The sequence below is a fragment of the Hippoglossus stenolepis genome, chromosome 18, assembly GCF_022539355.2.
Source record: "Hippoglossus stenolepis isolate QCI-W04-F060 chromosome 18, HSTE1.2, whole genome shotgun sequence".
In the NCBI taxonomy this organism is placed as follows: Eukaryota; Metazoa; Chordata; class Actinopteri; order Pleuronectiformes; family Pleuronectidae; genus Hippoglossus; species Hippoglossus stenolepis.
In genome coordinates, this window is record NC_061500.1 from 11306363 (window position 1) to 11330112 (window position 23750).

At 41.1% G+C, this 23750-nt stretch overlaps 1 protein-coding gene across 1 annotated transcript in view; it reads right to left on the bottom strand.

Moving 5' to 3' along the window:
- brinp1 (bone morphogenetic protein/retinoic acid inducible neural-specific 1) overlaps positions 1–23750 on the bottom strand; it is a 112646-nt gene that overhangs the window by 59901 nt on the left and 28995 nt on the right. Inside the window, exon 3 of the mRNA XM_035141820.2 lies at positions 608–798. Coding sequence (XP_034997711.1) covers positions 608–798 — 191 coding nt within the window. The remainder of the gene's footprint in view (positions 1–607; positions 799–23750) is intronic.

The window sequence follows — 23750 nt, forward strand, 5'->3', positions numbered from 1 at the left end:
CCTGCTTTGGCAGAAAAAGTTATGCGTTTGTGAGATTTTCTCCTCTCCACTTTGTCCTGCCCTCTTGTGATGTAGCTGCAGTTTTTCTTTAGAGAGAGTTTTTCTTTTTCAGCACCCAGGAGAACAACTTGGCCCAAAACTGTTTCACTGAGCTGTTTTGACATTGTTGCAAACAGCCAGATGAATAATCCAGGACACCATGGCGCTGCCGTTTCAGAGTACAATCATATGGGGTCACTGAATTGTGATGTTTATTCGCTGAAACGAACAGAGAAATACTTATTCATTAAGTTGTTGAAAGGGGATCTGTCTTTCTTTATAGACTATTGCATGCATTATCTGGGATAGTTAATTATACAATCAATAAAAAATGAACTATCTTAAATTATTTATATTAATTATGTTTAATTAATCAAATTCACATTAAACATTCATACCAATAATTAGCAGTTTGGTACCAAGTACAACTTTTAGATCAAGTTCTATTTGCAGCATAAGAAATGTATGTTGCACATAAAGCAAACCCTAAAGCATATTTAGGAACCGTTTGTGAAAACAGTTAATCAAGCGTGGGAGAGAGCAAATGAAACCAGTGAGCCACTCTTACCTCCCAGGGTGGCTGAGATGAGTATGTGGGTTCCATATTTCTTAATGATGGTGTCGATGAACTGCTGAGTGGTGGGTCTGCGGCCCAGCAAGCGAACGCTGCGCTGGAACTCAGGCATGAGTGGCACGGGGTTCCGGATCAGGTCCCTCCTCTCGATCGCTGTGTTCCTCACCTTCCAACGTGCAAATTCCCTGGAAATCACAGGAATAAGCAAAAGCTCAGACCAAAAATTACCTAGAAGATACAAACACGCTATCGACAACGATGGTAAAAACGCTTGAAATTGCAGTTGTTGTGGCCCAATCCGTCAGATGATTAAGATGAAAAAGTAATATTTGGGAGTATTTTTAACATTTCACAAAAGCGCTTTGATTCCTTAGATCTGAAAAACCACATGAAAGTCAAATTTTTGACAGCGGAAACACACACATCTTTAATATATGAGTCTGGTCTGGTGCGTTTGTTTATGCTTCAATCAAAGCCAGTTTTTTTTATAATAATTTGAGTCCTGTGATGTCTTTAAGGTAATCGTCAAAAAAATCCCCACAAAAACCAACAAGGAATTCTATCAACCAACGATGAAACCCGCTAAACGTCACCTCGTTCTACCCATGTTGTTTTTGGCAGCAGCTAAAGGTGCACTTCACAGCGTCAGACGTTTAAAAAAAAAAGATCCTGCGGAAATATTTGTGTGGACGTTCATGTTTGCCTCTGTCCCCACTGAGACCCACATCAAGAAATCATTCCCCCCCAAAAAAACATGTTTCAGAAATCGCTGTTTCTCTGAGGGTTAGAGAATATTTATTAAAGGAAAAACAAATAACCCTGTCCTGTGGAGAAAAAAACCGCCGGTTTTCTTGAGCTGTGCAAAATGCAAAAGAAAACACTGGTCATTGAGTCAGGGGATAAAGTGTAAGTGGTGTGGGCATACAGGTTTTTTATGTGCTGAAATAGAGAGTTGAAAACAAATTAGTTTTTGTAGTTCATACATGTAAATCAGTTTATTTGCTTGTTCTACGACATGCACACAACCGAGGAGATGTTTTCCTGATGTGTTGGTTCAGTAAAGCAGGATCGACATTTTAATGCTAATTTAACCAGAAGCTGCGGTTTTCACGATCTCCTGTCAAATACAGACATGTTTCTATTTCCATATGGATTCCGATGGCAGATTCTCAACACCACATCAAACGTGCACTGGCGTCTATTTATCTGCGATGCACATGCTGAGTGTGCGCAAATACACACGCATGCTCTCCACACAATTTGAGTCAATAGACGAGAGGGGATGTGGTTTCCTAATTACTGACGGATAGAATTCACTTTATTAAATGCAGCCATAAGTGTATAAATGATGAGCGGAAATTAGGGTTAATGTGTGACATCATGTGCAACAGACACTGCATCAGATCGAGCACAAGCTAAAGGTTTCAGCGTCTCAACACTTCCACGCTGAAAGCCTCTAATCCAGATCTGACGTAATGCGACATCCATTCTAAATAGAAATCCACCAACACGCAGGTGCAGGTAAATATAAAATGCTAATGCTTGGAACCAACCGTGTTTATTAGGTCTGATCAGTGTGTGGATTTAAATCCCATTAACACATCTTGTGGAAATAAAATGGAAATGTCCCGGCTGTCCACATAAAAAAACCCCCAGAACAGTAACAATACAACAAGGAGAGTGAAAGGGGGGATTACTCACATAGATTTTTTCCTAGTTATTGTTATCCTCATAAAAATAAAAAGAGATGGCCCCTTTTCAGAGAGATTTCCAAGGTTGCTTTGTCAACAAGAAATCCTGCAGATCTGCACTTTAAAAACCTGGCATAATTAAAAAAACACCCCAGATGATTCGGGCCCAAACACACACACAAGGATATTAGAGGCAATTATACAAGTTTAATGTGGTCGACTCCCTGAATCATTTAGCACATTTATTCTATTATACAGTGTTTTTGTCACTCATCCTCCTGGTGGATGTCTGTTCTTTATAATGTGCACACACTGAATTGGAATCGAGACGTATCAGGAGGGATTGTCTGAAGTGGCCCACATTGGAGGTAAAGGTTTCCTCAGGACACTATGACAAACACACTATTATTTTATTTTTTTGCACAGTGCAATGTGGATTAAAGCTACAATACGGCTCAATAACAGCTTCATGCAAAGCTTTCTCCCCCTCCAAGTATTTTTTTTCCTCCGCAGCCCTCAAGGGCTCGGCGTAATGATTTCGCCATGAATAGGTGGGTCCCCTCAAATTGATCGGTTACTTAGCTTGAATTCTCTGACACGGAGTCAGCGATGTGTCAGTCTGCCTTAGCACGGCTTCGCGGCAGCGCTCCTTAATGCCCCGTTCAGCACTCTTATATTAGCCCTTAAAGTTCCATTCCTTTTCTGCCGCCAGACTGTTATGCAACGGTACAACTTTATAATGGAGCCAGCATTTCTGAGGTGATAATCTAAATATCGTTACAGCTCCCGAAATGAAGACGGCAAGTTTACAGACTGGAAACTGACAGAGGGTGAAGTTTCGGAATGAGTGAAGGACTGCTCAGATTTTTATTTTTTTATTTACTTTCTTGACAGAGCAATGTTTTCTCACCGCGTGTTCGATAAATCCTTGTGTGGCAAATTTGCAGAAACCTTCCTTTTTAAAGAATTTTGCAATTCCTCAGACAAGTTCTCATCCTGCGAGACACGTCTCACATCTCATTCTCAGTACATGCTGACTCAGCTTCAACTCCTGCTCCAAGTACACGTCGCTGTTATTTCTCAAATCTGGAGCAAACATTCAAACCAAGAGAACAACAACAGACATTTTTAGATTTGCAGCAGGTCTTTCTGTTCTGTCTCCCCCATTCTTTGCTGGGCTCTCACTGTTTCCTGTTATAGTATCTGCCTACATTAGATATCAATTCATTTTTCCTCCTCGCGGCTGCGTCACTGCCAATTATTGTATAAAACTTTATGTGGCAGCCATATGTACTTGGACCCCCTCTGCCCCAGATTAGGCATGCCAGCAGATGGAACCTGCGACATGAATCAGTGCTTTACTTCGCACATCCAAGACCGATTTAATGACCTATCAGAAGAAGTTAAGAGGAGATAAATGGCACGGCAGCTGCATAGGAGAAAATGGGAACATAGGTGATTATTGCTTTATGGTGTTGAGTAACTCGTGGGAGAGGGTGGATACGTTACATACGTGGAAGTGTCTGCAGAAGATACAATATGCATGAAATAAAAGTGCAGAGCTATAAATGAATACTAGACCCGATGCAACATATGCCTGTGTATGACTTTAAGACCAGGTGCGATGTTTGACTACTTCTCACTGTTTGGGCCCCGGGCGCAAGTTTGTGAATGTGTGAGCGAGGAGACGAATAAAACATTAACTTCCTGCTGCACTTTGTCATTTGCCTTCCCGTATAAGCGTCTGTGCCCTTATAATTTCATATGATGTCATCGTTTTCAAGACGCTTGGCGGATAAAATACATTGTGATTCACTGAAATGCTCACTGGAAAGGCAAAATGCATTATGGGGAATGTAGTTTCAGTGCTCTTAGCTACCCAAAAAGTTGAAATAGCAGAGGACAGCAGTGTTTAATTGACGAAAATAGCAAAGACGACCGAGAGACGTGTTTGAACAAGAGGAAGATCTTCGCGATTTTTTCCCTTATGACCTTAAGGGAAAAGACAATGATTTACAATGAAAGCCAAATATTTAAGCTATCAAATGTTTATTTTTTAAATTCAATTCTGTCAGCTCCTCAGGTTTTAAACAATGCTTAGGTTTTCGTGTGCATTTATATTCTCAGGTCTTAATGGGTTCATTTATAAATTCTTACACAACCTAAGTGTTTCTTTCTGAATTTAATGGTGAAGGCTTACACTGCCAGACGTTGGATCTTTATGCAAAGATAATGTGCACTCCTTGATCCCACACACATGCAACAAGCAACGTTTTGGCATTCCGAACAAAGACTTTGCTCCATGATAGAGTTAGCTAAAGTCGGCTAATCCCTCAGTGCCCCCACTGAAACCACCGCTTTATCTGATTCCTTTCCAATGTTTGTCTCAGCACAGTTTAGCTGAGTAAACAGGAACAGCGGTAGCTCGAAAATACATTACTGTAATCATTCAGCCGATTCCTTCACCCAACACAGATCAGAATGAGAATGAGATCAGCTGCTCCTGTAAATGTACCGGTGGCTTCGATCATGTCGGCTCCTGTTTTAAGACTTAATCAAGAAAAGGCCCGAAGAAAAAAAGAATAATGTTTGGAGCTTATCGATTGTAATCAATAAGACTGAAAATGCAAGAGAAATATAAAACCCTGTAAAAAGAAAATACATCAACCAGAGGGCAACTATAGGTAAGTCTGTGGAATCAGCACCTGAGCGATAAACCTCGTAAAAGTAACTTTTATCTGCTTTGTATTTCTTTCCACATGAAATAACGATATTGGAGCACGTACAGTGTCACGTGTCCGTCTGCCCTGCTGGAGGCAAATTAGCTCTTGATCGCACTTGAAAGCGATCGTTTGAGGATCCGCTGGATGCCAAAAGAAGCAGAATCAAAACCAATTAAAGATGGCAGAATCAAAACAAATAAAATATTTAACAGAATGTACCGACGCATTTCAGCCAGTGTCCCGGTTTTTGAAATTATTTTGGATTGAGTGATGTTTACAAGGGGCGCGATGATTCATTCATCGCATCGATGCATCAGCTGTAAATGATGCCAATTTCACAGCATTATTCTGCTCGACTTCAGCCACGAGCAGCTTGAAAATGCTTTGAACTAAACTTCGGGCAATTTCAAATAGACAAACTTGTTTTGGATGAGGAGAGTGCAACTTTGCTGTGAAACATTTAAGTTGTAATATTCTTTTTTTGAGATGAATGTTTTGGCGTGCAACAAGCATTTAGTGTATACATTCAGTGATGCCACTACTATCAACTTAGTGGCAGGGTCCAGTGTAACCACACACGAAGGATACACAGGAAACGATGCGTGTAAGTTCTCCACTGTTACGCATTGTAACTCTCCTAAAACAGCTGCATTATGTTAGTGCTAATGCAAACTGGTTGTTTCCTTCTGACACAGGATCACTTTAAAAATGTCCAACTGGGAATCCCTTTTATTGTGAAGCAGTTGTAGTGTGTTTGCCACTGCGGGTCATTCATTAAAAACGTGTGTGTCAGGGAAGCCGTCGCTTATTGTCAGCAGATCATTTTTAAATGTTGCAGAGAACGAGACAAAAAGAGCCGCAGTGATGACGGCGTTAGATGAAGAGTCGCAGGTGACAGGCTGCACAACTCCATCTCCTCAGTGAGGTAACCAACTCCATTACCGTTCCCCCTCGGCTGCCGCCTAGTAAACTATTCATACCATGCACAGCAGGAATAAAGTTTGCAGCCGGTTTGTCTGGCTGCACTGTAAACACAAACAACGCCGGTAGTGGCACGTTTGCTCTTCTGTTGTCTCTGCTAAACCAAGTATCCGCTAAGGGAGCATTTGCTGCCGCCATGATTCAGGGATCTAAGGCGGCGCATGGTGTTTACCTGCAGGAGGAAATCTGAGAGCCCATGTGAACCAAATCAGCAGCTTTTTTCATTATTTAGTTTTAGCGGATGCGATCCAGAGGATGTGCTCCTTCAGGAGAACCCAGTAAACCCTCCACTCCCACCAACAAACAACTCTATTGAAACAATCCGTGTGCCCGGGCTAAAGCAATCTGTGCAAGTGCATTTAGGGAATGTCCAAAGCCACCATTAGTTCAACAGTGGGAAAAAAAGTTACTGTGCAAGATGCCTGCACCCCGGCAGATTGCTTTAATGACGGATTTGCCAGACAGCAAGAGAGAAATGTAACTGCATGTGTGCAAAGTTAAAGGAAAAGAGCAGACCATCTGATTGTGTCTAACTTCCAGAGTGTCCTCGCATTTTGCACCCACCTATGTAGACACGTACGCTTAATAGGCTGCGCCACTGACTTCAGACAAGGTTCCTTTTGAAATGTGCAAGTGAATTTGCTTTTCAATCGACGTCTGCGTCGCTCCGTAACTCACAAAGACCCCTTTGTCAAATCAGGTGCCACTTTTGGCCTCATGCATTAGGGTTAGAGTTCCAGTACAAAGCCCCAATGTATAATCCATTATACCGCTTGCCTTTTCACTGTATGAATCACTACACGTCTTTAGAGTGATAATGATTCCTTACAGTTTTAAGCAATTATGCATATATGACCATAATGTATACCATATACCATATTATTTAAAATTACTGTGTAATTGCTCAGACAGTATATACACGTTAGATATTTCAGTCCTTTGGTGTTGTGAACATCACAGCCTCTGAAACCATAATGGGTGGAAAGTGTGACTGTAAAATGTCACAACACCTTCCAGGCAGCATGTTGTCTGCTTCAATTAGAGCTGGGCCGTATTGACATCCAGTGAACATCCCCCGGAGCTCTGACAGTGGCAGGAAACGACCATCATACAGCGAGACACCACAGGCGCTTTCCTGATCCCGGTGCTGGAGCCCAGATTTAAAAAAAAAAAAAAAAGAAAAGAAAAAATTGCAAGCGCATGACAGTCATTCAAAGTGGAAGTGTGCCGGCAAAGAGACGCTGGAAGAAAATCTCCTTCTAATTGCATGGGAAACTGGCTGCGCAGGACGGAGATGCTCTCGGGCGCCTCGTAAATGACATCAGAGAGCAATAAAGGCAAGAGTGTCAGTGAATTATAGAAACTTGTCATACTTGGCTTCTTGTTTCCCTCTTGTCCTCCTCTCACGTCGTATCAAACACTTTACAGTCAAATACGACACGATTTCAGAGGGACGTGTTGTTCATTTACAGCTTGACCTTTGACAGGCTGCGGTAAAAAAAATAAAAATAATCGTGAGTATCTGACAAGTAAGGCTGCGCAATTTCCTCCTCACTTCAAGCAACAAAAACCACTTATGATGAAACAAGCCGAACAAAAATGTTACATGTGGCTATAAACACGTCGGTGTTATCAAAACAGCCTGACTTTATTTGAAGCAGACGATAAAGGGCAACGGTGTGACACTCAGCATTTCATGACTGTGATTTAAAGGACGTGTCTGTTGAAGACAAAAGAAAACATAACACAAGAAAAAAGAAACGGGACAAAATTAATCTTACATTATCTTACATTTTTTTCATCTGAGCGGGAATTACTGTGTGCTCATCTGCTTCGGCGACAGCAGTTTAATAATGAATCAGGATAGTGTTAATAAAGCAGTGTTTGGTAGATATTTACTCCTGCCCTAAATATGCAGTGCTTTTAATTTGATCTTTTTTTTTTCTTTTCCAAGTGCAAATGATGTTACTTTTATTTTGGTAGTACTCTTTAAAAGAAACATGTCTCTCTCTTGTGCGAATAAGAGCCGCAACTGAACTCAGCCTATCGCACATTCGGGGGCTTAAAGTTACTGAACTGAATCGTGACCAAAAAAAGTGTTGCGAGGAGAAAATAAAGTCACTCCAGTGCTGAGAATCCCATAATCATCACTTTTTACACAGTGTCAGAGAGGTGACGATTCCACTCTGTTGTTACTTGTGGTTTACGATCAATTATAGATTGGTGTGATATTAAAACCACATGCTATATGCATAAATCATAAAATATCTCAAATCTGAGTCGGGCATTCCTGTATTTTTAGCCTCAAAGCTTTAATTTATAGATAAAGATACAATATGCATCGCACTGAAAGTCTCACTTTACTCAGACATGCAATATGTATGCTGCTGAAGTCACCATCCGAATGTTTAATTTAGAGTTACATTATTTGGAAAACCCTGTTGTTCCCTCGCCTCCGCTGTAGAGAGTCCACTAAAAGCCCTCTCATCCGTGGGGGCTAATACTTGGTGGTTCCATCAGTTTCCCTCCCACTTCCTCTGGAGTCATCCAGTTGTGCACGCCGCCATTCACACGATACACGTTTCCTATCTGATGAGTCAGTCCGCCCGTGTTCCCATGATACATATATTTGAATTTTTTTGAAAAAGGACATAAATCAGAGAAAAACTCGTGTATCTACACTGGATGGTTTCCAGTCACTGTAGTAAATGAATGTAATGAATGAAATCTAATGCTGTTCGCTAAATGAAGAGTTCAGCTGAGGCTACGCTCGACAGTTTGGTCATTGCACGCATCAATTGGGACATCCACACGTCACCGTTGCATTTCTTACTCGCGCTTGAGGCGTGGTTGCTCGGCGCAGACTTCCCCTAAACGATAGGTGTTGTCGCTTAGGAAAATACAACCCAGCACACTGCCGGCAAAAGGCAAAAAAGAAGAAGTAGAAAACACAAACAGAACAATTTGGGCATTGGCTTGTTTCCTCCCAGGAACACAGCCTTGTGAGCGATTCTTTGAAAGTTTCCTGCAGAAAGCTTTTGTCTTTACCTCCAGTCCTGCAATCTCCCTGGAGGAGCCATGTGGGAATGTCTCTGCGCAGACTTGCCTCCAGCTCAACCCATGTTCGCTAGACGTGCAACAAGTTAAAGTGCGTGACCATCCGAAAAACGACGGCCCGTGCCTCGAAGTGATGTCATTTCTGGCACGTGCCGCCATGCGCAAGGACAGTACCGGTGAGCCTAAACGAAGCTTTAGTGGTGCAGTCACTAACCTGGATGCTCTCCATGACGTGATGTTAATGCTTCATTGTGTTATGGATAGAGTAGAAGGTAAAGAAGCTTTTACCGAATACATGAATCCGCTTCTGAATTTAACTGGGGAAAATTGCGAAGCTGCTTCAAGAGTCGGAGTATTTTCGTGGTGCCTGTGGAAATGGAAAACTTCACTGATTAGACCCTGTGTGTTTGGTGTTTGGAGAAGCGTCTGCTCCTCCTGATGTGAGGAGGAACAGACAGCTTCGGTTTTCAAGCTTTGATGGAATGAGCCTTTTCCATTTTTAGTCCTTTTTTTTCCACCACTTGCTTGTTGGGGATGACTTAACTGATGCTTCAATTGCTGGTTGAAAGGGATACGACGTTAGAAGATGATTTGCAGCTGTCTCCTTTTTAAACTATCAAATTCAGGGTGACTTTACAAAACAGTCCTGAGGGTAACAGTCCGTCGGCTGTTTGAGACTCGACGAAAAAGTAGAACTAAACTCAAACTTTGCTTAAGTTTGTGTGCATGTCAGTCTGTTTTAAATATCCATCCATCCATCTAAGCCAGTCTCAGTTGACATTGGGGCGAGAGGCGGGGTTCACCCTGGACGGGTCTCTAGCACATCCCAGGGCAAACGTACAGCGATAAGCAACCATTGACACTCACATTCGCACCTACTGTCATTTTAAGAGTCTCCAATTCACTTGATCTCAATCTTTTGGACCGGAGTACCTGCAGAAAACCCACACAGACACATGGAGAACATGCAAACTGCACAAAGAGAGACCCTGGCCGAGCTGGGATTCGAACCATGAACCTTCTTGCAGTGAGGTGACAGCTGTTTTGCTTGAAATGCGTTCAGTGAGGGGGGATGTAAGGAGTGCTTACGGATGAATGCTCTGATTTACAAAAAAGCATAATTTCCCTTCAAAGCAACTGTTACAAAAATAGCAGTGAACTCTTGAACGCAGACCGTGACATGGTTGAGTCTGTTGGGATATTTGTGTCCCAAACAGAGAGTGGCTTGAAGGTGAAGCAGATTTAATCAGCTCCTGCATTTCATCCACTTGCTGAAATATATATCAACATCTTTTTGGAAGTGGAAGTGAGAGATGACGAGGTCAGCAAATCCAGCTCCTGGAGAGGAGGAAGTGTTTTCTTGTGATGAAAATAAAGCTACACGAGTCTAAACTTTTAAATCGATGCAACTTTGTTTTTGTTATTTTTTTTTTTGGGGGGGGATAAGGGTTTAGTGACGCAGTATGTGACCCAGGGTAGAGAGGGATTATCTGCACCGTGATGACTTCATATGCCTACAGCCATAATAGTGTCTTGATTTAAATGAATTAGAAATGATCCTACACGTGGGGATTTTTTGCATTTTAGCCTCCTGCATTATTTACAGAAGCCCATTAAACATTCTTGAGACGCCATTGATTGAATCCGTGCCACGTTGTTCTTACGGAGCCCCAACTCCGCTGACTGATAACGGGGCACCGCGATGGTCTCCGCAGAAAACACTGGCAAGCTGCTAGGACCAGGAGAGACTTTGATCCAATAATGGTGATTCCCCCGAGAATGACTTTGTGAAGCGATTTTGTCTTCCCACACAGTATTGACTTATTCCCTTTCATTGTGTACATGGTGTTCCCACACAGAAACAGCGGCGCGTGATCTCATCTACTTGGGTATGATATCTTCTCAGGGATGTCATAAAACTGTTATTACCGCTCGACTGCCATGTTGCACAGCAGGGTTTATGGTTGTCCATATGCGTGGAATTTCAGAGGCTGCCTCCTTAGGAGAGCGACTTGTCAAGGCTACCAACAAGCGGCCGGGCGAGATTTACATCCCACGGCGGCTATTTTCATTTGTCCAGCTCATGTGATTTGCCATTGACCGATGAGCACTAGAGGGCAAACACCTGGTAAATAAAACTTCATTCAGGCTGTCCTCGAATTTACGAGGACAGCCTGCGCCATTACCAAATGGCATACTATTGATCCTGACATAGTGAGGCTGGCAAATGATACATTTTCCGTGAATCTGGGCAAGAAAAGTCTCATTGCCTGACTGAATTTGTGTCTGTGGAAAGGTTAAGCTCTGTCGGCCCCATTTATCAACGTATTAGTTGTTGAAAAGCAGAGAAGCTGATTTTGAGGGATTTGGCTCCTGAAATGAGACACGACCTCTAGCACAGAAACACATAATTGACTCTATTAATAAATTTTTCTTTAATTTATCATTTAGTGGACAATTATCTTACACTGGGACCAAATTTACAGTATTTAGCACTATATGCTTAGTAAGATCACACAAGGTAGATTGGGAACAAATTAATTAAGAGTCAAATTACATTATATTCAGTATTTAGGTTGGTTATTTTAATGGTTATTTCTATAAGTTGACCTAGCTCTACCTCGAGCTATACCATTTTTGTGTGACTTTTTCTAGATAAATTGATAGCTACGTATAACAATGACTGTTCTAAAACATGCCTACATTCTTGATGATAATGCCATTAATGGTTTATTGTGGCAAGTCAACACCAAACCTATTCACATTGCTAAGAAAATCTGAGAAGTACACAGTGATCAGCTCATTGTCTGGTGGTGCGTACAGGGCGAGACCATTTTATGGTTGTGAAGTCACGGTGAACTTTGTCGTTGTGAAACCAAACAACAACCTTTTCTCTAACCGAAGTTTTGAGTCCAAAGTGTAACCACAGTGGCTCACAAATCTTAACAAGAGCTTTGTTGCTGTCTAAACCTGACAGCAGAGATGGGACCATGAATGCCAACCCAGGTGTCTGCTTAGAGAGTTATACGCTTTGTACACCCGTCATCCCATCCAAACACTCCCTGGCATTAACAAATGTAGTGCATCATTCATTAAAAAAAGTACTTTGTCTCAGCACACTGAAAAAATGATGCTAAATGGGAATCCAGTGCATTAAAATGCAACACAGATGGGGACCTGGCCGAGTATCTGCATGTCCCTGTTCCCTGGAAAGCAGTAATAACAGTATTTCTTTGGGAAAGGTCCCTATAATCTGAGTCCTAAGAACCTATAGCCTTGTTCCTGTGCTGCCACAGTATTATGCAGCAGCTTGACAGGATGAAAAAAAAAGAGAAGAAATCCAGGCCTTTCATGGTAATAAGGAGGCAAAGCACAGTAATAAATCAAACAGACAGAGATACAATTGAAATCCTGTACGAATTTCAGCCACCGAAACCATTCAAAATATTATAGAATGAATCTTAATCCTATGCTCCGGTGCACAGAGAAGCACTAAGGCAGAAAGAGGCGGGATGTTATTTTGGCAGGCCCGGGCTTCTTTGCTTCTGCTTGTTTTATTTATTTTCACCTCGGTTCTGGCATGGGCCGAGATTTCTGAACGCAGCGGTGTAAATAGTGCAGGAAATCAGAGGGGCTAGTTTTGAAATTCTCTTATCGTGCTGCAAAAGAAAAAAAGGTAGACAGACATCAGCACAGGGGCCATGTGGAAATATCCAAGTGAGTGTTCCAGGCTAATGGGTTTGGATTAAATTAGATGTTTGTTAACAGTGGATTGCGTTAGATTCACTGTCAAGCAGCCCACATTTCTGTCAGGTTAATGATACTGTACACACACGTCTCACAAAAGTAGTTGCTTTTCTGAAGAAAGTATAGAAAGATTCACTGTCCTTATATGTCCTAAATATATGCGATTACATACAGAAAGAATCAGTCTTGTACGTGACAGTCTTACACTTAGAAGAGAAGCTGTTTGATGACTCAGACTGTAGCCTATATTTTTGTCGCTTTCCCTGCCAGAATTCAAGCCTCCTTTGTCTGGCACAACACCGACGACCGGGGCGAAAAAAAATCAACATCTTCCCAGGCTGTGACGTCGTGCCTGATGCCTGCAGAGTCCATCTGTGTAAAATGGTGACACGAGTGTGGTAAAGACCATATTGTTGTCGGAGCGGAGGATGTGAAAGGAGGGAAAGGCGAGCAGACGGAGAGAGAATCAAAAGAATCATGTCAAAGTGACAGTGATGTACACAGTCAACGTGCAGGAATAGAAACGTCGCCCTTAACAAAGACCCGATAGGCAAGTCTCGCCACTTAGCAGCCGTCTTGGCAACACCTCCAGGTTTTTATTTTAAGACCAGACTTGTATCGAAATGAATGGGGAGAGAGCCATAATTATACTTTCGCTGGTCACCTACGCGCAGCAGCCTCATTATTATGGCTCACTCCAGAGTGCTGCGACGTGATGTGTAAGCCTGGCTCCTAAATACATACATTTGATGCATAGCACCTGTTTTTTTGTTTTTTTCCTATATCCTCCGCTTTCATGACTGTCGGAGTCCATCTGCACCTGCTGCCTCCATCAGTAGAATCTGCTGTGAACCTCGACTGTGTGCTTGTGTCAGCGCGACAACACGATCCGTTTGATATGTTTCCCAGTTCGACAGACGGTTGGCTGCATCGGGGGGGAAGGGTTCCACACAACACATGTGCGACATGTGCCATACAGTACAACCGCCATCTCTGGTATTATAATATAGTCTATTCAGGATTCTTTAAAAGGTGCATCTCCTGCCTTAGAATATCTTTTAGCATTTAATCCAGATGTGGAAAGTAATATATTTAAGTCGATTTTGTTGTTGTTGCTGTGTTTTTACGACTTTTTACTTTTACAACCTAAATAAATGTTCCACTGTCTTTGTTTTACTTGCGCTATTTTAATTTAAAATGCCATTTTGCACATATTTTCCATATAACGTATACTAATTTAAATAAATATATATATAACTTTATACTTTTGTACTTTTGAGTACATTTTATACTTTTCATCTGTACTTCTGCTTGAGAAAAACAGTGTGTGGATTTTTACCACCTCTGACTTAATCTAAGAGTGTGAGGTCTCAGTTTGTGAAGATCTTCGATGATTTCAGAATTTTACAGTTTCTCTTTTGAAAAGTTTTATTCTTCCATTCATTGAGGTGAAAAGAATGAAATTATTCTGTGAATCTTTCCAAGAACTTGCCCTGCTTTTGGAATAAATTGTTTTCTGAAAGTCCTTTGGCTGGGTCATCATTTTATTTAATTTTGGGCTTGCGGGAAATGGACTGACCCTGTAATAAATCCTCAGCAGACTCGAGTGAAGGCAGAGGGGGAATAAACAGCATAAATCTAATTTACTTACCACCATAATGACACAGTGAATGCAATAAAGTTTGCTCTGTGGTAACACGGCACAAGCTTTTAACCGAGTTATTCTTGTGTAGGACCTTCACATCGAGACAGTGAAACTTCAAAACCTCATCCTGAAATAGTCAAGAACTTTTAGTCCTACAATACGTAAAGAGATTTCCTGTTCACTCAAGCATTTTAGTCATTAACCATTCATTTGAGCATATCGTTAAATGGAAGATGTTTGCCTAAATGGAATATGACTGCTGGTGTAAAATATTTGTTTGTGCACGAGGCATGGAAACGAAAATGGTTGTAATCAAAAATCAATCTCTTAATCTACTTTAATCTGGAGAATTTTATGGGACATGGTGCCGGAAGCGAATGCACGGGTGAGTGACACGAGCATGTGTTTGAATCTAATCAACTGTGTAATGTGAGAAGTTCTGCTGATGAACCACTCCGACTGTGTGGGCAAGGAGTGAATGGCAATTATGATGAGCCTATATGACAACGAGACGACGGACCCCGACTTGCATTCGAGTGAAAACAGAGAGTTGTATGGAAACTCAAAATATCCTGAAAGTAATTTCTTACAAAGGGGGGGGAAGAGCGTACGGATGAATGATCACCTCGGAAAATATTGTTTACGTTGCATTCACAAGAGCCAGTGGAGTTCAAAAGATTATTCCATCTATTCTAATATGCTTCTGTCTCAGATGGAAAATTCTCCCTCTATTCTGTATATTGTTTACAGTTGATGAAACACTTCATCACAGTCGGTGTCCTGTAATGAAATCGCAAACAATGTTTTCCCGCTCTACGTATAACGTGAAAACGACCAAGGTCAAAGCATCCGTGCAGTGAAAAGAAAGCGCTCCTATTGTCAGTGCCTTGGATGCAGCTTACTGCATATCATCCATTTGCTGATGAACTCAATTTGCCCCACAATAACTGTCAGTCATACCCCAAATAAAACAGCATTATGTTGATGATTTCTATGTTCTGTATTTGCTGTGAGTATAATGACTAAAATAAAAAAACAGCCCCTTTCAATCCAATAAGCCCCTTTGTGTTTTTATCTACCAAGGGGGGGAAAAAAGCTTTTCACAAATTGCTTCACTGTCTTTAATACCATGATATTTAAATAGCTTCCGCACTATCATGATCCTGATATTGTATGTGGCCATGCAATGAAATCAAAAATGCAGTATGCATTTAATATTGCTGTTTGGAAGGCAGATAAATGAAAGAGTTTATTTTGTCGACTTGTTGGGAACTGCGGTGTAATCTGTGAAGAGACGCTTGATTTCAGCACCTTGGACAGAGACCGTTTTCTCACTAAAAGAATCCTTTGTGCGATTCAGGGGAATGTTCTTCACAAGCTGGAATGGAAAACACAGCTCGAAGTAAGAGACAAAGAAAAAAAACTAAATTTGTTCTTTTCAGGTTCGCTGTGCGTTTAATGTCCCCTTTTCAAAACAAAAATGTGAGGCATTTCCTCAAGAGGGACAACAGCATTCTTCTCTGGTAAATGACGGATCTTTGATCTGCTTGTTAATGCTTTTGTAGTTGTTTTAAAGTAGAGTAGACATCGCCTAAAAGTACCATCAAACGCATGCAGAATGCAAAAGAGGACACTTGTAATAGAGTGTGGCTTGGCATCCAATTTCAAATATCATTTCGAAATTATTTGTCCGAATTTAGCCAGACGGGCTAATTCCAACGTGTAGTAATCCGTCCTGTTTTATTTTCATTTTAACAATTATTTAAGAAAACCATCTAAGTGGTAACAAAGGTCAAAACGATTGTTTTATCAGCTGATGTTTTTCATTGTCTAGCTAATTTTCAATTAGTGAAGCCAGAAGTGAGTGATTCGAGGACAAATAATGTATAAGCTTCAGTCTCATGTCTCTCTCATAGAAACCTCAGTTAGTAAGAACATTTTCCACAATATCTCCCTGTGTTTTAAAATCAATCTTTACTTCCTAGATATCACATCAGAGGCGTTATAAAGGACACAGGCATGCACAAGTCGGCGATAATCTATAACACCAGTGCTGCTTCACTGCTCCAAGTCTGTAAATGAGAAACATGTCATTACTTGTTAACCCCCAGTATCAGGCCGGTGCTGTGTGAGCCCCTAGAGATCAGAACAACCTTCCTGTGGATATCAGGCCGGCCAACTCTGTGCCCTCTTTCTGAAACTCCCTTTATACATACTGTGCACTTTTCACTAAAAGAAAAATGATGTAATAAATCTTTGTTTTCAACATGATTTACCGCGGCTTTGGCTTATTATCTGTCAAGGACCAGCAAAACAACACAGAGCTCTCACGCTTCAGCCTCCCTACAAATCGATGTCTTTAAATAGATTTTGCACGGGGTCAGTTTGACCCAAAGATCCTTAAATGACAAAAATCCAGCTGATGTAATTTTTCCGTTATGCTAAGGTTCCATTATTCACTGCAAAGTCGGAGAATCTGAAGTTATTGCTCTGCTCTGCCTTTCATGAATGTAAATGGAATTGGACCCTACAACAGACCAAACACTTGCACTGACTACAATCTGAAATTTGACAGAGTTGAACCAAAGTTTGCTTATAATTTGAACATTTATAAGCTGTAGATAAAATTTAATTAACTTTATGGTCGAGTTCAAGCACCCTCCATAAACCCAATGTTTTTTATATTTAAAAATCTACATTTGCTTGTTTGTCTCTATGCTAAATATCTACATTGTCTTTGTCAATATGCTTTTTTTAAGTTTATGGACAAGAATGTTAGTTGAAGCTGAAGTTTCATTGAGGAATACAAGGTTTACCAAACAACAACCATAGTTGTTGATGTGATATTGTTTAAAATAATAAATAAAAAGGTTACTTTAAAACCATATGCATCTAGCTACAACATATCTGGGGTCAATTTTACCCAAACAAAGCAACAATAATATAATAAAAAAACGTAACATTCTATAAAGGTCAACTCTACAAATGCCAACGATGAAATTCAGTTTTACATTTTGCCAATTGCAGTTATTGAATTTACAATTACTTAGTTACTTAATTACTGAGCTATGTAGCAAATAAATACACACATCAAACTGTGGTGTCTCCACTGGATCCCAGCACAAGCTGGTGAGCTGCCAGCATACTGAGCTACAAAGCACATAACAGCCCCACTGAAATTAATTTTGGACGCGTAACCTTTTTGAGTTCCCACAGCACAACAAAACCTGTTATGCACAACGTTTCTAGCACAGCTGAGATGACATGTCGGACATTTTCAGTGTTTCGCTGGAAGTGAACAGACCCAGACGTTCTGAAGGAGGCCTGGAATAAACCCTTTCTCTGTGTCCGTGTGGGTCACACATAGTAAGACAGCAGCCGCACAATGACTGAGGCAAATGGGAATATGAGAGGAAAGACGTCTCTGCCGAGGTGTTGACAGATGTTTTGCACCATCTCCGGCTGGAACATGTCACGAGCTCATGCATTTTTAAATCTTATGTTGTAGTTTGTTTGTGTCTTGTTTGTTTATGTGAGTAATTCAACGTGTAGTTATTTGTATTATTGGTATTGGTAAAAATCATCCACTTGAAAAACCAAAATCTTTCATTATTATTACTCCTGCATCAGGTATATGTTTTCATCTGCGTTTGTTTGTTTGTTTGTTTGTTTGTTTAATTGTTAGCAGGATAACGCTAAAACTACTAAACCGATTTCCATTACATTTTTTGGCGGGTTGATTCAAGCCTCAAGGAAAATCCCATTAAATGCTGGCATGGATCCAGATCCAGTGTGTGCCATTTGGTGCAGATCCAAATAAAAATATGTATCTAGTGATTTTAAATGTAGTTTCTTTTTGTTATTCGTCTTATACTTTTACTTATTTTAAGAACTGAACACTGTTATAATAATAACCTGTTTCTAAGTATTAAAGCCTCTGCACATGAAGTGGACACTCAAATGTTTTCGGTTAGTTTGCTTGACTGGACCTTTCCCCATGACTTTTACCCTGTGAGGTCATTAGTGTTGTGATAAGGTCAAAAACTACTAACAGCTTTATTTTGTTGGATATATGGAGTTTGGGGACCTCAGCCCCACCGAACTTTAACCTGATACAAGGTCCAATCAGCTGAAATGAAAGGACCTCTGTGGGCTGACAATATCTTTAAAAGATAAAACGAAGAAAAGCAGATGTTGCAGAGAACATTGGTCAAATCCTCTTTTTACTTTTGTGGATTAAAGGTCACCAGCAGTGAAAGTGTAGCCACAATGTGTAAGATATTCTTTCAGAAAACCGAGGACTGGAATCTATTTGAAAACAGTAACATGCTTCAGAGCTGGTTGTTGGTGACGCTGTATTGTCAGTCTCAGAGGACGGTGGCACAGGCGTCCCACGCAGTGAATTAGTCAGTACTTAACCCTGACAGTTTCTTCTAGCCTCCTGTTTCTCCTCTAATTACCATCCATTCCTTGCCAGTAATTAAGTCATCCCACAGGGAGGGGGGGCTTTTTACCACTAAGTTGGAAAAGGGAAGTGACATGGAGACCCTCCCCAGATCAGCCCCTGTTGATCTTCCCAAACTTAAATGCAAATCCACGCTCAGTATCAGCAGTGCTCCAGTTAATGCATTTAAAGTGGAGCCCCAGGATATAATTGTGCTAAGTGTGTGTGTGTGTGTGTGTATCTGCTTGTTTCTGTATAAGAAATACAAAATTTGAAAAAAAAAAAGTCTTATGTTAAGTAATGTCTTAGTTTTATTACATGTTTTTCGTGACTGCCAATGGGTCCATGATATTTTCATGTGCCACACGAGAAATGCCACTTTTCAATTCTAATAACACAATAACGTTCTTTTCACAAGAAAAAAAACAAATGCTCTTGTCAGTTGGTGCCCAACAGAGATGATGTCATTGCAGCTCCTCTGATTGGCTGAAGCTCAGGATCCAAGCGTTGGAAATGTTTAATGCTTCAGTCAGCAAACGGGAATTTACATCTGCTGCCAAACTGCGAGGTGACGGCCAAGTTCCTATTTTGGTGAAAGCATGTTCATGAGCTGTCTGATTTTCTGGATCGCCTTGTAACGGCATCATTTAGAAAATGTGCAAAATATATAGATTTTATAGCAAATGTCTGCTGCAATTATCTTTGTTCAGACTGTGCCCAAAGGGGAAAATAGCATCCTGAACTACAAGCCAACAGCTAAAATGCATAATGTACTTGAGGAAGGAACTAATTCTAGTTAACTGACCTATTGCTATTACTTTTATGAGGTTATATGAACTAAACTTTGGTGTCATGAAAAATTAGTATTGTGTTCTTTTTTCAAGGGTAACTTCATCTCTTAGTTTTGTGTGTGTCTCTCCCTGCATGGAGGACATGGCCCTGCAAGTTCCAACACACTTTGAAACACATTATGAGCCATGTTCGACCCATAAACGTAGATATTCTTTTTATAGATTTGGTAATAAATGTGGTGTTTAAACAGTGTTAATGTTCTTTTCATGTAATTTAGTCTAAAGCTTACAAGGTTTAAAGGTTCAGTGTGTAGAATTTAGTGGCATCTTAGGTTGTAAAGTAAGGCACATTACAACCAACTGAATACCCCTCCTTCTCACAAGAGAACTTGGGGCTTCAACATAAAAACGCAAAAGACCCACTCTAGAGCCCTTTGGTTTGTCCTCTCTGAGCTTCTGTAGAAACACGGCGGTGCAACATGCAGGTTAACTTGCTCCCAGATATGAATAACTTGTTTTATGGAAATGAAAACGCAATGGTTCTTAGTTTCTAGTGATTATTCACCTCTGAAAACATAATTATGAATATTATATTACATTTCTGAATCCAACACACTGGTCCTTTAAGTATATGTTTACCTTTGTTTTAAAAGCCAACAGAAGTTAACAGGAAATTAGCGTTGACTTGCAAAGACACCCCAAGCACATCTAAATAGCCGATTTTGCAATTTTGCGGTCAGCATCATGAACCGTTTCTTTTTTTTTTTAGCAGCTGCCTGATTTCTGCTTCCACCACTGTGTTCATCCTTCAGAGACCGCCTGTGTCACTGCTGAGAAATAGATAAAGAAATGAATAATATATAAATAAAATAACGTTGTGTCAGCCGCTGAGCATTGGTAGATAAGTAGAAGGAGGGATTTAAAAAAAGTTAAATAGCATGCAATTTTCTAATCCTAGTCTAAGTCCTGCATGTAAGTGAAAACGTTTTAACCGGCGATAAACATGTGATTTTCCAAGTACATCTGCGATAAGATGCAGAGGAGACCTGAAGAAAGAGTAGTTATTGTGTTTGTGAGAGAGTGGTGCACTCGGGTATGAGCTGTGTGTGACTCATCTGAGACGCTACAATACCTCAGTGTGGCGTCCCCCTCTCACCTTGACGATGACCGCTCCGCCAGCCCATACCTGTCTGCCCCCCCCCCATCGCTCGTTCTGACGCTATACTCACTGGACCTCGCCTCTATATCTACAGCGTTTTGTACAGGGTTTCTTCATCACACACTTTTAGCACCTTCCTGTCTCACCACCTAACGGCATCTCAGACCCCACTGATGTCTCTGTCCTCCTTTTTCAGTCTGTTTCATCCCCCCCACTCTGACTTCCTCTCCCTACCCTTCCTTGGGCTACAGCCTGCTGAATTAAACATCGCCGCAGCCTCTCCCGGCAAATCTGCCGACTACATCAAATCCGCCTTCCCTCGCCCTATCCAATTACAGATGGCTCATCCGAGCTAATTCAAGACCTGAGTCGGACAAATGTTACACCTTGTTACTGTTTAAAAACAAATGGGGCCCAGATCACCGCCGACACACACGTCCACGCAAGGAAAACTCAAATGTGTTGTCGTCACCGCTCGTTGTCCGCTCGCTGAAAGACGTTACAATATCAGTTGGCTGCAACAGATGGCAGTGCGTTCACAACAAATTAAGATAAAAAGTGACCCGAGTCTCAAGATGCGGGGCGATCTGTTTGATGAACGGTTTAAATTAGAGGCGGAAATAAAACTTGCAAATTAGAGCCGCAGCTTATTCATTCAAGGTTTAATGCTGATCAAGTGGTTGTTAGAGATAATTAATTCATGAAGGAAATGTTCAGTTAGAGATGTGCATAATGTTCTGGAATAAAATATAACCATGTCTTGCCTGTCGAAGTTTACATGACGTGCAGGGTTGATGACGCACTGGATATCCAAATAACAAAGTATGATCATAGAGTCAATGGAAATACATGTTTTTAGTTTTTATGGCTTTTCTGTCTGTCCATCCCTTTTGTCCATCCCACTCTTTTGAACGCAAGAAACACCAGGAGGGAATTTCTTCCCATTTGGTCCAAACAGATTTTCTTTTAGTCAAGGATGAACTGATTAGAATATGATAAAGGTCAAGGTATCTGGCCTTTTTTTGCCCTATGAACTTAATATGTCTGGAATTGCCTTGAGCAAATTTGGCACAAATGTTCACTTGGACGAACTGATTCGAATTTGGGATCAAAGGTCACTGCCACCTTATAAGCCATATGTTGGCCACAACTCAAAAACTCATGCACCTGCTATGACGAAATACACTTAAATACTTTATTTAAAGTATTTCAACATCTTCGTATACGCTCATTAGTAAACATTGTGTAAAACTACATCTCCAAGTATTTACTGTGACAGCGCGTGAAGTACATTTTGTCATTGTCAGTCAGTGCACGGTTCTGCAGGAGCTTTCTGTGACCAGGCCAGAGGCTGTTTAGTTTGACTTTTAACCTCGCAAGCCATTAGCTTCACAGAAACACGTTTAATATATATACTTGAGAAATCAGTGGACACAACATTAGTCATACGAGAAGCAGCTTTAACTGCTGCATCAGTCAGATGTTATTAAAGCTAATAGAATAGTCCTTGTGTTTGTACAACACAAAAGAGAATCTGTGTCAGATGAGGACAGGAGGACAATTAATGTGATTACTTCTGCTTTGAGCAAAGATGCAGTCGTGTCGGTGGCTTACTGTATGTATATGTGCTAGGTTTTAATGAGCCTGTAATTTAGTGCCATGATAACAGACATTATATCGTGAGCTTTCCAATTATCTGAGACACTGCAGTAAAACGTACATTGGCTCAATTTCCTTTTTTTTAATGAGTCTGGCTTTCCCACTATGTTATGATACTTACGGAGCTCACAATACTTCAGATTCTGGATGATTAAGTCACCACACTGTCAGCACGTATTCAACTAAGTCCAAAGACGTGTCCGCTTATTGGCACCACGTTGATTTCCGTTTGATTTGGAATTTGTGTTTTCACAGGTCATTACGGGACTTTGTTCAGTTTCTTAGATGGACGCCGATGTTTTGTTGAGCGCTGGTCCAGTGACAAGAGGGGCTACATCAAGCCTCTCTATTCAATGTGCGATCAATCAGAGCTATGCATTTTCATAACTGTTTTTTTTTTTAGTTTTTATTATTATTCTAAATAACAGCCCCCATCTCGCTCCTTTGATTACAGTGCAATGCTGATTTGAGCCCTTTAAAATGCATTAATGGCGACTGGATTTGCATTTATATTGGATTTTCACGAGAACCTGAGATAGAGCTCCGCGAACAAAGACCAAACAGAGAACACGCATCATCTGATACACATTCAACCCCCATAATAGAGTACAAGCGACACAACGGAAGATGCTTGTGTGACCAAAACAGGCCATCGGATTCTGACACCGACTGAAGCACACATTGATGCACGTTATTGAGCCGCAGCTCTGACACAAGAGCGGGCGGTGAAAGCGGCTTTCTTTTCACCGAGGAATACCAGGAAATGTACACTCATGTACACAATTTCAGAGAAGAAAAGGGATCTCAGTTGGAAGATTGCAATCTGCATGCGGCATAGAACAATTACTCACACACAAAACGCACTTCTGTCATTTCTTTAAGAGACGAATGACAAGAGGGAGAGGGTAATTGGTGCCTTGTGGTGTGTCTTTATCCTTCAAGCGACAGTGAACTTCTCAGAGCGCCAGGCAGGAGACTGGCACCTTCTGAAGCCGTGTTTATCCTTCACATTAGGCACAATGCCCGTGTTATTAAAGATGGGGGCAGATTTGTTTGTTGCTGATCAGGTTGGCATTGTCCGCGGCTGCATGCCTCCGGAGGGTAATCGCTCTCGGTAAAAGAAGCGGAGTGGAATGGATGCTTTGTCTCTCCCCCCCCCAAATCTGATTCAACCACTTTCCACCACTAAATCGTCGAGGCAGAGAAAGTCCCCGGGGAAATTTACAAAGCGATTCAGTCC